Consider the following 16,332-nt stretch of genomic DNA (forward strand, 5'->3'; position numbering starts at 1 on the left):
TTGCAGAATATGACATTGGTTACGGAGAAAGTGATGTCCTTCGAAACAGATTTCACAGATGTGTGGCGGGGTAGGTGGGGGTGCACATGTATATGTTTGTATCTTTGACACAACACCACATATGTGTAAGGGGGGGATGGGTTCAATTGAACTGAATCTAGTAGAAAACTGGTCATCATTTCATAAGATGAAAAAAAAAGCAGAGTAAATCCCAGAAAGAACTAAAATACAAATGTTTAAATTCCATTATGGCACAGTGCCATTTGTGCCACTCGCTATTTTTGTGTTAATAACTATAGTAATTAATAATATTAATAATAATATCAAGCTGGTACATAGTTTATATATGAGAACATACGGCCTACATATCTATACAGGCACATGCAATAATCTAGATTATCACACACACACACACCACACACACACACATTGGTTTAGCTTCGAGTAGATATCATCATTATTTAAGTCGTGTACAAAAATATCCTGAAAAACCGGTTGGAGCAGTTAACACTGATGTTGTAGGAAACAAATATGAGACGCGAGATTGAGTTTTTCATCGAATTATTGTTTAAACTTCTCAAATTAATGGGTTTTTTTGTTTTTGTTTTATTTCCTGATCAACTGCTGCAATTAGAGACATATTGCAAGGTGGGGGTCGGGGGTGGGTTGTGCTATGAAATAACAATGCCTTAGATTGTCACAAGGCCATGGAGGGGGGGGGCAGAGAGAGTGATGGGGGGGGTAGAATGAAAGCAAAACAACGATGGAAGAAGAAGAAGCCTAATCCTTGTTTCATCCACAATAAAATGACAACAAAGTCAAGACAAACAAACAGGACTAATACTGACACACACACACACATACACTCACATATACACACACACACATATACATACACTCACATACACATACACACACACATATACATACACTCACATTCAGGGCTTGATTTAATATCGAAATGATGTAAAACAAAATTGACGTCGATGGAGTTTGAATACAGAAATTAAAGGGATGTGTGAGTAAATACCACATGGTATTTAGGTCCAACACTACCAATTCTACTGGCAACAACAAAAACAAAGGAAGCTGGCAAAAACAAACAAGAAGTCGTTCTACCTAACAACTCTGGAGGAAGAAGAAGAAGAAGAAACAACAAAAGCTGTAAAACAAATGAAATCCAAACTAAAACTAGAACGGCAACGGATCACAATGAAACGATGGCAAGAAAAGCCCCTTCATGGCAAATACTGGGTTAAACTAAACGCAAAAGAAATAGACAAAGCAAAATCCCAACAATGGTTAAGAAGAACAGGACTCAAAGCAGAGACTGAAGGGTTTTTAATTGCAGCACAAGACCAAAGCCTCCCCACCAGAAATTACCAAAAACATGTAATGAAAAGAAATATAACAAGTAACTGCAGAATATGTGGAGATGGACAAGAAATAATAAACCATATTTCTCTGGCTGCCCAGTCCTGACTAAGAAGGAATATATTCACAGACACGACAGAGTTGGGACCTACATACACTGGAAACTATTAAAAAAAAAAGATGGTATGGGTACACCCAAGAAAAGGTTACAGAAAATGAGAAAGCAACCATACTATGGGATATGCCAATACACACAAATAGAAGAATTAAGGCCAGATATAGTTGTCAGAGATCATCAAGAAAAAAATGTTTTCTAATTGATGTATCAGTACCAACAAATGACAGTCTTTCTCTAAAAGAAACGGAGGAACCTTCAAAATACAAAAACCTGGAAATAGAAGTAACTCGAATGTGGAGTCTAAAAACAGAAACAATTCCTATCATAGTGGGCACATTAGGTATGTTAAAAAAATATTCAGACAAATACACAACAAAAACACCAGGACTTACAAACACATATAACATACAGAAAATTGCACTACTAGGCATTGCGCACATCCTACGCAAAACACTTTCAATGCAGTAACCATAAGAGCATCACAACAAACCACAGCACATACCCAAGGCACACAGAGCTGTGCTCGGTAGTGCAATGAAAGCACATGACAATGTGGCAAGAAAGATCCCTTGAGAGCTCTGTGGGAATCATGGCCTACAAAGAGCAAAGACGTGGTATGAGCAAACCCCAGAAAGTGTCACAGAGAATGAAGATTGTAAAATCCTGTGGGATGCAATGATTCAGACATCGGAAACCGGACATTGTTGTGGTGAATAAAAAAGAAAGAAGTTGCATGGTAATTGACATAGCATGCCCCGGTAACAACAGGACCAAAGATAAAGAAGAAAAATAAATAACTATGATGAGTTGAAGTGGGAAATACAAAGGTTGTGGTCAATAAAGAGAGTAGACGTGATATGAATAGTAATTGGTGCACTTGGAAGTATCAACACTCAACTACCAACATGGTACAAAAAGATTAGGATAAATATAAAGGTAGAACACTAATAAAAAGCAGCATTGCTTGGAAGTGCAAGAAATCTTTGCAGAGTTCTTGAAGCATGATTAGTAAACAAGTATCACCTTAGTCTGCCAGCTGTGAACAACTGACACTTTCCATCGTACCCAACAAAGCAGAGAGCTTTCATATAATAATAATGAGAAGCAAAAGAAGGAGGAGGAGGAGGAAGGGCCCTGATGCAGTACCAGGCACTGGCTCTCATGGTTTCTGATCTTAACTGATTGGAAGTGTTATGTACATGTTTTGTCTTGGTGTAAAAGATGGGCTACAGTAAATATTTTCCTCAATACCACAGACTTGCTTGTCAGTTGTTTGACCTTAACCAGTTGAGCATGTCCTTTGGTGGCTGATGATATGTGCATCTTTGATCATGAGCAGAAGTAGTGGGTGAGCATCATAGCCAAGTGTTGAGAGGGATTCTTTGGGGTTTGAATAATTCACCTCTGGAAACATGGGAGTTTTGTTCAACATCCAATAAGGGTTGTTTACAACCCTTATTCAGGGACCATTTCAGTGGGGTGGGCTGAAGAAAATTCTAACTGGGCCCCACCTGCAAGATCATGCGCTGTTGATCTTGATAAGAGGTCACCATGCCATGTACATATTGTTGTGATGCATATGCTTGGTGTACCCTTATCAGACAGGTAGTCATGATGGGTGTACTGGGCTTTGTATATTTTACCCCAGTGTCACATTGATGGCATGCACTGCTCTCTCACTCAATAATAAAAATAATAATAATAATAATGGGGAAAATTTGTAACATAATACAAGGAAAATCTTTGTAAAAGACGAGCAGTGTCAATTAAATAATCATAAGATACTAGCCCTAGAAGAATAAGAGACAAAATGGATTCTGGTATGATTTGAACATGAAACCAAGAAAAACAAAACTACAAAGGTGATTTGGCTACTAGTGTGACAATCCTAATTCTCTGAATACAAGGACATCTGGTGGGGCACGTTGGTGAAAACTAATTCTCCCTATGTTATAATTTGAACTTAGAACTAAAAATAACAGGACATTATATCAGTGTTATTGCAGTTTATATCCACAAATGTCAAATGGAGAAAACCTCAAGAATTTACTTTGTTTCATTAATATTTCAAGATGAAGGAAACATTCCACACTTCTCATCAGTTGCTTTCCTTTACAAGACCTAAACACTCTCAGCTCAAGTCATGAACTCTACAAGCTATGAACTTGGCTGCTACAAGCACCAACTGTTTGCACTACCAATTGTGGCTATGGGCAATGCCAGCCTTGAATCTGAGTGCTGCTAGCACCAATGCTGTACACCCCTGCCAATGTTGTCCATTGACCAGCACAGGCAGCAGTGGATGCCATCAGCCATTGACACTGTCAACGCCTTGGTCTTGTCCTTCTTGCAGGTGATGACTTGTAACGGTTCAAACAAAACTTTATCAGGATCAAGTTAACCAGTCTAAAAGGAACTACAAAAATTATGGCCACTGCCCTTTCCTCCACAATCAACAAATAAATAAATATTCGTATGTAGATGATGTAAAACTAAAACTATATTTAGATAATCCTGTTTATTTGTTAAAAAGAAAGTCTGGAGAAAACCCGGTTCACTTCAGAGCTCTTACTGTTTCTTGAAACTTGAAAACAATTTCAGATTATATAAATATCAGATTCCTCATCAATGAAGTTATTTTGAATGTTAGAACAAGTAATGCCAATAGAATTATATAATCAGAACAATGTGTCTTACCTCCCAATAACTTCTTGCAAATCATAAATACTGCTAAAAGGTACATCCTCGTCAGTAGCCATGATTTTAACTGGAACAAGAAAAAGAAAAGGATTTTAAACAAATATGTTAAATGACAGATTGCAAGATAGTGAGTTCAAAACCCTTCTTTGACTGTATCGTTGGGTATTGCCCTGGGGCAAGAGATAGGTTTCTACTTGCATCAATCTATAATTCCCTCACAAACTGTCAACAGCTAGAAGGGTAGCTATAAAAATAAGGGCCACAACAATAGGGATTCAAGTTTTAAAATCAAAATCTTTCTTTTCCAAAAATAGCAAAAAAGCAGAATTGAAAATAAATAAATACAAAACAAAATTTCTTTAAATATGTTTTTTTGCAGAATTTTAATGACTTTTGTAAAAGAAGCAAATTGTGGTTTGTGAAAATGATAATGTCATTTGTCATTTGTCTGCATTGATCAAATAAGTCCCAATTAATATAAAGGGGGAGGAGGAGGAGGAGGAGGAGGAGGAGGAAGAGGAGGAGGAGGAAGAGGGGTGGGGAGAGGAGGTTAAATACTATGCTCTTTTTTGTGGGAGGAAGTTACCAGGCTGGACACCTACCCTGCTCTCTTCCCTTGGATGTTATTAAACACAGGTGATGGGTTTTAACTGAGTTTGGATAGTGTTAAATTGAATTATGACACAAGGACAACACAGCAACAACATTAAAACAATTGAAGACAAACAAGCATAAGAGTAAAACTATATTTATATATTATATGTTTTATATATGTTAGTGTATGTGTAAATATATATTTATTTATCCATCCTTTCATCTGTACGTGTATGTGCATGTGTGTGTATGTATGTGAGAGAGAGTGAGAGAGAGAGAGTGAGACAGAGAGAGAGAGTGAGAGAGAGAGAATTTCTTTATTCACCATAAGGTTGAGAAAAAGAGGGGACAAAACAAACGTTGGGGGTCAGGGTATCGAATGAGACGAAACGTATGAATAAACAAACAATTAAAATATATACAGTTAAATGAGAATGAGTGATTAACACAAAATGAAGCGGAGGACGCAGTTGACCCCACAAACCACATACTCACACTGAAGACTTTGCTTTCTCCTTTTTCACATTCTCATGGTTCTTTCACTCGCAATATACTTGCTATAGACTTCCATCTTTTACAAAACACACTTTGCGACAGGCATTTCTTCTCCAGCCTTATTTTCCATTTCTTGTGGAAAACGAAAAAGTCGATTAGCTCGAGACTGGAGATAAACATGCCTGTTGCAATTCCTTTTACTCTCGTCTTCCACACTACTTCTTTCGCCATAGCAACTACCGAGAGAAAACAGGTTCGCTCCTCCCTATTCAGGGAGGTCAGCGGAACTATCTTAATTACAGATTCGCTCGACAGTTGTACTCTTCTTGAATGCGATAGCAGGTGTTCGACATAAGCCCTGAGTTCAGTCACCTTGGGGCATTGCACAATCGCATGCGGGACAGTTCCACTGTCCCTCTTGCATCTTGCACAAACCAGCGAAAGTGCACACCCATGTCTAAATAGCTTATCTCGAACCGGTAAAGCTCCTCTGTAACATTGCCAGGCCAGGGACTTTTGGTAATTATCCATAGGCCCCGGACCGAATGTTCTTTGGAACAGGCTGGCCAGTTGATCTTCGTCGAAGCCTAGGGTTTCTCCCAGGACGTCACACTTAAACTCTACTAACCCTCTATAGAAGAACGAGGTAGTACCCCCGCCACCGGTGTTGCCCAACTGGGAGAGAAGCATGAGTGCCTAATGTCACTCTGCATGCCACACGCCCAACCTCGGTCTACACTTGATCCATGGGTTCAGTTTGGTAAACGATGTGAACTGTGGAAATAACAGCCTGATGAACGGAGACCACACCTGCTCACCGTCCAGGTAAAGCCAGAGGTGCCTAAGCCTGAGCGCATGTCTGCGCATTTTTAGCCACGGCATCCCTAACCCACCCTTCAGCAGCTTTTGGTAGCAGATAGAGCGCCTTACAAGAGGTCTGCTGCCCTTCCACAAAAAATGAAAGAGCATGCATTCCAGCTTGTTCAGGGCAAGGCACGACGGTCAGGCGGTAAGTAATTACAGAGGCAATAAACACCTCTGCAACCTCCGCCCTCTCTTTCAAGGATAGCTTCCGCTCAGACCTGGTCTCAGTTAGGAGAGCCACCTTTCTTGCCACCTCGCTCCAATTCTTCTCTCTCTGGAGATCTGGACCTAACCAGATTCCAAGCATTTTCACTGGCCCTTCCGTCCAACGTTCTACGATGCTGTCGGAAGACATCAACTTGTCCTCCCAGGTGCCGAGTTGCAAGCCAACCGATTTATCCCGCTTGACTTTTGCTTCGTAATCCCTTAAGGCCTCACCCACCAACTGTAGGTGCTCAACCCGGGATACGATGACGGTGATGTCGTCCGCACACGCCGAAGCTGACTTTCCGCACTCTAGATCTTGCAGAGTGCCCCTCATAGTTTCCAACTTCCTCAGCAATGGCTCGAGGGCCAAAATGTAGAGAAGCGGGGAGAGAGGGCACCTTTGACATACCGAACGTTCAATGCGGAACGGCTCTGAAAAGAAATCCTTCAGCCGAACTACCGATTTGATGTTGCTGTATAAAGTGTTGATCCATCTGCAGAGGGTCAGGCTGAAGCCAGCCACCGCGAGGACTGCTGCCAGATACTGATGGTCCATCCTATCGAATGCTTTCGATTGGTCCACCCTTGCCAGGAATCCTATTTACCCTTTAAGTATAACATAGAAAGTGGAGATTGTCGTGGATGGTCCTTCCAGAGATGGCGTAAGTTTGCGCCTCGCCAACAAGTTCACCCACGACCTGCGCCAACCTTTTTGCTAAGACCTTGGCTAAAATCTTCAAATCTGCATTAAGCAGAGTGATGGGCCAAAAATTATCAATTAAATCCCCCTTGTTTGGGTCCTTTCTTAACAGCGCTACCACCCCTCGGCTCACAGAATTCTCCCATTCTGCTGCCAGTTGGTGTATGCGCATGCAAGTAGGTGCCCAAACAAGTCTGGCATGCTACTATAGGGTTCGTAAGGCAGACCATCGAGTCCCGGCGATTTGTCCCCGCCGCAGTCACCCAACACATCCTCGACTTCTTTGGCTGTGATCGGCGCCTCACAAGATTCCGCATCCGGCCTTGATAGATGCGGCGAACCGGCTAGGAAGTCTGCGAGCTTCTCCCCGTGCTCCAGTCCGCCGCTCCTCCCAATAGCTGGGCGAAATGATCGTGAAACACCTTGCATATCTCCATGGGTTCGTTTACTGATAGACCATTTGGGTCCGTTAAAGATCAAATGGTTGAGTTGTTGCCATGCTGGCCCTCTACCACCCAGGCCCATTCAGCTGCGTTGATCCCTTCCTGTCTCATTGCACAGATCTTAGCCCTGACAATGCACCCTTCATGTTTAGCTTTGAGATGTTGGTCGAGTGCCAACCTCGCCGCTAACACTTTCGATGCACTGCCTGACCTCATTGCCTCATCTATTGCCTTAACTAGTTCCTTTTCTACTTTGTTTCTAGCACTAGCTAGTTCTTTGCTAAACCTAAGTGACTCAAATTTGATGGCCCTTTTCAGGGCGTACCACCATTTGTTGTTGATAATGGATCCGGTTAACGCCCTCATTACTAATTGTCTAATCCGCTTCCTGTAGGCTTCACAGTCCAATAGTGACTTGTTTAGCTTCCAGTAACCGGTACCTCGTCTACACATGCTATCTATGTTGAGCGAACAGGTCACTAATTTGTGATCACTGTAGCTGATGATATGGTGTTGTGGACAGCTAAGTATTTTCTTATCTTTCCTTCTAGTAATGATTCTATCTATATAAGATCTGGACGACCCGTCGTTTCTTGCCCAGGTCCACGCTGGAATGTCTGGGTGGTCCAGTCTGAATCAATCTGCCAACTCGAAACGACTTAGCAGATCATTGAGGTGAGGTAAACCCCTCCTATTCTTTCTCGAGCCAACATAATCTACGCATGCATCATGTTGAAGTCACCTAGCAATACTAATGTGTTCCACGTGCCGAGAAAATTCTCTAGGCTTTTGAAGTAATCTTTCTGCCCGGCTTTTCCTTCGCAGAGAGCATAGACAGCGACCAGCCTGAACACTTTACCACTGCTGTGCGTCATATCCAGAATGACCAACCTGCCTTCCAGATTTATAAAGACAGTTCTAATCTCTAAATCCAGGTTTTTTCTGACCCGCACTGCCACTCCTCCGCTCCCTCCCGGTCGACAGGGAAAAACGTATTTCTCATAGCCGTTTAGAAGGGGTGAAAAAGCCTGCAGCCCACTAAGTCTGGATTCGGTAATTACAACTATATCCAAACGATGCGACCCAAGGTCATTAAGGAGGTAGCCTTGCTTCCAATACGACCCAAGGCCGCGAATATTTAAACAACCGAGTTTAAACGAGAATGAGAAAAATAAGTCGAATGTTTAAAACTTACTGTTTTAACAGAAGAGAGGGTGTAGTTTCACCCTCCTCTTTTCTGTCTGTGAGTGTTGTGGTTTGTGAGGTCATAATTTTCGCGAATTGCCTGTACAGATGGCTCGAAAAGTTCATCTGTATCAGGCCGACGTACTCTGCAAAAGATTTTTTTAGTTCGAAATAGTCTGTGCTGTCTATAGTATAAAACTCGACATTTTCAAGATTAATACTATTTACGTCTGTTGCGATATATTTTTCACTGATTTCATTAAACCAATTAGGTCACTTAATAGTTTATTATTTTTGTTTATCGCCGTGAAGGTGTTTCTCTTTTTTATATTAAGCGATTGTGGAGGGGTGTGTGTGTGTGCTTGTAGAAGCGTGGGTGTTTGTAGGTGTGTGTGTGCTTGTGGTAGGTGTCTGTGTGTTTATGTGTGCTTTTTCCAGTGTGTGTTTTTTGGCTACATGTGTGTTTGCGGCTGTATTTGTGGGTGTGGGTGTGCTTGGCTCTCTCGGAGCATAGTCCTGTGTATCCGAAGAGGGTAGGTTTTTTCGTTTCCGTCTTCTTTTTGAAGGTTCTACGGTGACCCACTCTTGGTTGTTGTTGTTGTTTTCTCCCGCTGTCGGCTGTACTTCGGCAATTGGTGTGCACGACGTGGCTGCTATTTCTAGCGGTGTGGTCGTTGTCTTCGGCATTGTGCATGCCTCTTCTGCTGCGTTTTCTTTGGCTGTCTTCTTACAGCTCGACCTTATGTGGCCTTTCTCGTCACATTTGTAACACCTGGGCTTTCTCCCCTCGACTACCTTGTCCAATCTAGTTCATGTGGTGGTATCTCTTAGTTTGAAGAATTGTAATTTCTTCCTCTTTGCCTATGAGAATAGCGGCTACCACCCAGGCCACGTCTATTTCGGGTGGTATATCAGTGACCGTGACTTTTGAAGTTCTCCTTCCTAAGTAAGTCAGCAGGAGAACTACTTCTTCTGACTTCAATATCATTGTTGAATGTTCCCTAGCTTTTTCGTCGATAGGGAAACGCACCTCTACAGTGCCAAAGCGACTACCCCTCGTAATATAGCTTGTTTGTTGCCATATCGGCCTCAAGCATTTTTCTATCGCTTCCGTCGGTACGAAGTCAATTTTTTAAATTTTTTACATGGTATGTTTTATATATCACAGTTTTTCTCTCCGTCATGTAAACTAATTCACTGGGAGGGAGCAACTTCAAATTATCACCTTCTTTTCTGAGTAGTCCTTGAAATTTCTTTAAATCTTCCTTGTTTATAATCACAGGGGTGATTTTTCCTCTTGTTTAGCCTCGCCACACATCTTGTCATCTGCGTTTGTAACGAGCGCGTGCGACGCCTCTATACTTCTACCTTCCTCTTCCCACATATTCTCCTCTATACTTTTACCTTCCTCTTCCCACATATTCTCCTCTATACTTCTACCTTCCTCTTCCCACATATTCTCCTCTATACTTTTACCTTCCTCTTCCCACATATTCTCCTCTATACTTTTACCTTTCCTCTCCCACATATTCTCCTCTATACTTTTACCTTTCCTCTCCCACATATTCTCCTCTATACTTTTACCTTCCTCTTCCCACATATTCTCCTCTATACTTTTACCTTTCCTCTCCCACATATTCTCCTCTATACTTTTACCTTCCTCTTCCCACATATTCTCCTCTATACTTTTACCTTTCCTCTCCCACATATTCTCCTCTATACTTTTACCTTCCTCCTCCCACATATTCTCCTCTATACTTTTACCTTTCCTCTCCCACATATTCTCCTCTATACTTTTACCTTTCCTCTCCCACATATTCCTCTATACTTCTACCTTCCTCTTCCACATATTCTCCATTATACTTTTACCTTTCCTCTCCCACATATTCTCCTCTATACTTTTACCTTTCCTCTCCCACATATTCTCCTCTATACTTTTACCTTCCTCTTCCCACATATTCTCCTCTATACTTTTACCTTTCCTCTCCCACATATTCTCCTCTATACTTTTACCTTCCTCTTCCCACATATTCTCCTCTATACTTTTACCTTCCTCTTCCCACATATTCTCCTCTATACTTTTACCTTTCCTCTCCCACATATTCTCCTCTATACTTTTACCTTCCTCTTCCCACATATTCTCCTCTATACTTTTACCTTCCTCTTCCCACATATTCTCCTCTATACTTCTACCTTCCTCTTCCCACATATTCCCTTCTCCTCTATACTTCTATTCTAACCTTCCTCTTCCCCCACATATTCTCCTCTATACTTCTATTACCTTCCTCTCCCACATATTCTCCTCTATACTTTTACCTTCCTCTTCCCACATATTCTCCTCTATACTTTTACCTTTCCTCTCCCACATATTCTCCTCTATACTTTACCTTTCCTCTCCCACATATTCTCCTCTATACTTTTACCTTCCTCTTCCCACATATTCTCCTCTATACTTCTACCTTCCTCTTCCCACATATTCTCCTCTATACTTTTACCTTCCTCTTCCCACATATTCTCCTCTATACTTTTACCTTCCTCTTCCCACATATTCTCCTCTATACTTTTACCTTTCCTCTCCCACATATTCTCCTCTATACTTTTACCTTTCCTCTCCCACATATTCTCCTCTATACTTTTACCTTTACCTTTCCTCTCCCATATATATCTCCTCTCTCTCCTATCCTCCCCTATACTTTTCCTTCCTCTTCCCACATATTCTCCTCTATACTTTTACCTTCCTCTTCCACATATTCTCCTCTATACTTTTACTTTCCTCTCCCACATATTCTCCTCTATACTTTACCTTTCCTCTCCACATATTCTCCTCTATACTTTTACCTTTCCTCTCCCACATATTCTCCTCTATACTTTTACCTTTCCTCTCCCCATATTCTCCTCTATACTTCTACCTTTTCTCTCCCACATATTCTCCTCTATACTTTTACCTTTCCTCTCCCACATATTCTCCTCTATATACTTTTTACCTTTCCTCTCCCACATATTCTCTCTAACTCTATACTTTTACCAATATCCTCTATACTTTTACCTTCCTCTCCCAATATCTCCTCTATACTTTTACCTTTCCTCTCCCACATATTCTCCTCTATACTTTTACCTTTCCTCTCCCACATATTTCTCCTCTAATATACTTTTTACCTTCCTTTCCTCTCCCACATATTCTCCTCTATACTTTTACCTTTCCTCTCCCACATATTCTCCTCTATACTTCTACCTTTCCTCTCCCACATATTCTCCTCTATACTTTTACCTTTCCTCTCCCACATATTCTCCTCTATACTTTTACCTTTCCTCTCCCACATATTCTCCTCTATACTTTTACCTTTCCTCTCCCCCATATTCTCCTCTATACTTTTACCTTCCTCTTCCCACATATTCTCCTCTATACTTTTACCTTCCTCTTCCCACATATTCTCCTCTATACTTCTACCTTCACCTTCCTCTCCCACATATTCTCCTCTATACTTCTACCTCTCTTCCCCACATATTCTCCTCCTCTATACTTTACCTTCCTCTTCCCACATATTCTCCTCTATACTTTTACCTTCCTCTTCCCACATATTCTCCTCTATACTTTTACCTTTCCTCTCCCACATATTCTCCTCTATACTTTTACCTTTCCTCTCCCACATATTCTCCTCTATACTTTACCCTTCCCTCTTCCCACATATTCTCCTCTATACTTCTACCTTCCTCTTCCCACATATTCTCCTCTATACTTCTACCTTCCTCTTCCCACATATTCTCCTCTATACTTTTACCTTCCTCTTCCCACATATTCTCCTCTATACTTTTACCTTTCCTCTCCCACATATTCTCCTCTATACTTTTACCTTTCCTCTCCCACATATTCTCCTCTATACTTTTACCTTTCCTCTCCCATATATTCTCCTCTATACTTTTACCTTCCTCTTCCCACATATTCTCCTCTATACTTTTACCTTCCTCTTCCCACATATTCTCCTCTATACTTTTACCTTTCCTCTCCCACATATTCTCCTCTATACTTTTACCTTTCCTCTCCCACATATTCTCCTCTATACTTTTACCTTTCCTCTCCCACATATTCTCCTCTATACTTTTACCTTTCCTCTCCCACATATTCTCCTCTATACTTCTACCTTTTCTCTCCCACATATTCTCCTCTATACTTTTACCTTTCCTCTCCCACATATTCTCCTCTATACTTTTACCTTTCCTCTCCCACATATTCTCCTCTATACTTTTACCTTTCCTCTCCCACATATTCTCCTCTATACTTTTACCTTTCCTCTCCCACATATTCTCCTCTATACTTCTACCTTTCCTCTCCCACATATTCTCCTCTATACTTTTACCTTTCCTCTCCCACATATTCTCCTCTATACTTTTACCTTTCCTCTCCCACATATCTCCTCTATATACTCTCTACTAGTTCTACCTTTCCTCTCCCACATATTCTCCTCTATACTTTTACCTTTCCTCTCCCACATATTCTCCTCTATACTTTTACCTTTCCTCTCCCACATATTCTCCTCTATACTTTTACCTTTCCTCTCCCACATATTCTCCTCTATACTTTTACCTTTCCTCTCCCACATATACTCCTCTATACTTTTACCTTTCCTCTCCCACATATTCTCCTCTATACTTTTACCTTTCCTCTCCCACATATTCTCCTCTATACTTTTACCTTTCCTCTCCCACATATTCTCCTCTATACTTCTACCTTCCTCTTCCCACATATTCTCCTTTATACTTTTACCTTTCCTCTCCCACATATTCTCCTCTATACTTTTACCTTTCCTCTCCCACATATTCTCCTCTATACTTTTACCTTTCCTCTCCCAGATATTCTCCTCTATACTTTTACCTTTCCTCTCCCACATATTCTCCTCTATACTTCTACCTTCCTCTTCCCACATATTCTCCTTTATACTTTTACCTTTCCTCTCCCACATATTCTCCTCTATACTTTTACCTTCCTCTTCCCACATATTCTCCTCTATACTTTTACCTTTCCTCTCCCACATATTCTCCTCTATACTTTTACCTTTCCTCTCCCACATATTCTCCTCTATACTTTTACCTTTCCTCTCCCAGATATTCTCCTCTATACTTTTACCTTTCCTCTCCCACATATTCTCCTCTATACTTCTACCTTCCTCTTCCCACATATTCTCCATTATACTTTTACCTTTCCTCTCCCACATATTCTCCTCTATACTTTTACCTTTCCTCTCCCACATATTCTCCTCTATACTTTTACCTTTCCTCTCCCAGATATTCTCCTCTATACTTTTACCTTTCCTCTCCCACATATTCTCCTCTATACTTCTACCTTCCTCTTCCCACATATTCTCCTTTATATACTTTTAACCTTCCTCTCCCACATATTCTCCTCTATACTTTTACCTTCCTCTTCCCACATATTCTCCTCTATACTTTTACCTTTCCTCTCCCACATATTCTCCTCTATACTTTTACCTTCCTCTTCCCACATATTCTCCTCTATACTTTTACCTTCCTCTTCCCACATATTCTCCTCTATACTTTTACCTTTCCTCTTCCCACATATTCTCCTCTATACTTTTACCTTCCTCTTCCCACATATTCTCCTCTATACTTTTACCTTCCTCTTCCCACATATTCTCCTCTATACTTTTACCTTCCTCTTCCCACATATTCTCCTCTATACTTTTACCTTCCTCTTCCCACATATTCTCCTCTATACTTTACCTTCCTCTTCCCACATATTCTCCTCTATACTTTTACCTTTCTCTTCCCACATATTTCCTCTATACTTTTACCTTCCTCTCCCACATATTCTCCTCTATCTTTTACCTTCCTCTTCCCACATATTCTCCTCTATACTTTTACCTTCCTTTCCCACATATTCTCCTCTATACTTTTACCTTCCTCTCCCACATATTCTCCTCTATACTTTTACCTTCCTCTTCCAACATATTCTCCCTATACTTTTACCTTTCCTCTTCCCACATATTCTCCTCTATACTTTTACTTCCTCTTCCCACATATTCTCCTCTATAGTTTTACCTTTCCTCTTCCCACATATTCTCCTCTATACTTTTACCTTCTCTTCCCAACATATTCTCCTCTATACTTTTACCTTTCCTCCCCACATATTCTCCTCTATACTTTTACTTTCCTCTCCCACATATTCTCCTCTATACTTTTACCTTTCTCTCCCACATATTCTCCTCTATACTTTTACCTTTCCTCTCCCACATATTCTCCTCTATACTTTTACCTTCCTCTTCCCACATATTCGCCTTTATGCCTTCACACCAAGTTTCAAACTTTTTCTCCCGACTCGGAAGAAATTGGTGGCAAATTCATGTTTTTCGCCGCTTCCCCCTTGAAACAAACAGCAAAACTCAGCTGCAACAGCAGAAAAGAAAGGGTCTCAACAACCAAAACAGCAAATTTTCACAATTTTCAGCACAAAAACAATATTTCACTGCGGAGTAAAGAATAACATGACTGATGAGAGAGAGAGAGAGAGAGAGAGAGAGAGAGAGAGAGAGAGAGAGAGAGAGAGAGAGAGAGAGAGAGAGGGAGAGAGAGAGAGAGAGAGAGAGAGAGAGAGAGAAACGAACAAACTGAATTGACAGAGGGGAACTTTAAGCCTCACTGAAGACAATGTTTTTAGCGCTGGAAAAACAGTGCAAGTTGTAAAGCTGTTGGTGACCGGTCGGGCGTCCAAACGAAATATATCCCACATACAAGAGCAATAAAGATGGCCAGTTTTTAGTCTGATATTGTGTCTAGCAAAAAGATGAGAGTTGCAATGATCCCTATCAGAATTTGAACTGGAAACAAAGAAAACAAAACTCTGCAACACATTCAATCCCTGGCGTTACCATTTCTGCTCACTCCCTATAATTCCTAGAACAATTACAAGAAGCTTTTACATTGGCCAGAAATGTTTAAGAAGCAAAGTATAGTTGATTTGATCAATTCTACAGAGAGGGGGTTGTTTATCTGACACCCTAACTGCTCCTACACCCATCTAACAACAACAACTGCAGCAACATCATCATCAGCAGCAGCAGCATGAAGGATCTAAGAAGAAAAGATGGATGTGAAATTCATTATAATTGTATGAGTTACAGTTGCCTAATTTCAGTTCCAGGATGGAAAGGTGTTTGGAAAATTTGTAAATAATTTTACAAACAGGATGTAAAATGACATTTTGTTAATTAATATCAAGTGCAGAATTAATTTGGTAAATGATTAAACTATTTCTTTGACAGTTATAATTTTTTTCTAATGTTCACTGTTAATTAAGAGAACCAAATTGTTAATGAATTTTTATAACATCTGTTTTACATTATGGACGTACCTCCACTTATCTGTTTAAATAAGGAATTGTGTTTACTTCTGGTAATTACTGCAAGCTGTAGTGTTTTGGACATCACCCTTATGGCTTAATATATCAGTCACCATTCATTGGCCAAGGCACTGTATTAATTATTGGCAGTAGGATGCAATTTTATATAACAGCTCCAGAAGCTTTCAGAACTGAGTCTAAATCTTGCCTGGAATAGAATGGTATTTCTGAGTCCTGTTAGCCCCACTCTTCACAAGCGAACAAGCCTTGTAGTGTAGGAAGCCTCTGAGAAACAGATAAG

The 16,332-nt window shown here is 40.7% G+C and overlaps 1 protein-coding gene across 1 annotated transcript in view; it reads right to left on the reverse strand.

The window, feature by feature from the left end:
- The window catches only part of LOC115219822 (peripheral plasma membrane protein CASK), a 998,477-nt gene that overhangs the window by 853,856 nt on the left and 128,289 nt on the right, over positions 1 to 16,332 (reverse strand). Inside the window, exon 2 of the mRNA XM_036509446.1 lies at positions 4,190 to 4,259. Coding sequence (XP_036365339.1) covers positions 4,190 to 4,251 — 62 coding nt within the window. The 5' untranslated portion in view covers positions 4,252 to 4,259. The remainder of the gene's footprint in view (positions 1 to 4,189; positions 4,260 to 16,332) is intronic.

The sequence above is a fragment of the Octopus sinensis genome, linkage group LG15, assembly GCF_006345805.1.
Source record: "Octopus sinensis linkage group LG15, ASM634580v1, whole genome shotgun sequence".
Taxonomy (NCBI): domain Eukaryota; kingdom Metazoa; phylum Mollusca; class Cephalopoda; order Octopoda; family Octopodidae; genus Octopus; species Octopus sinensis.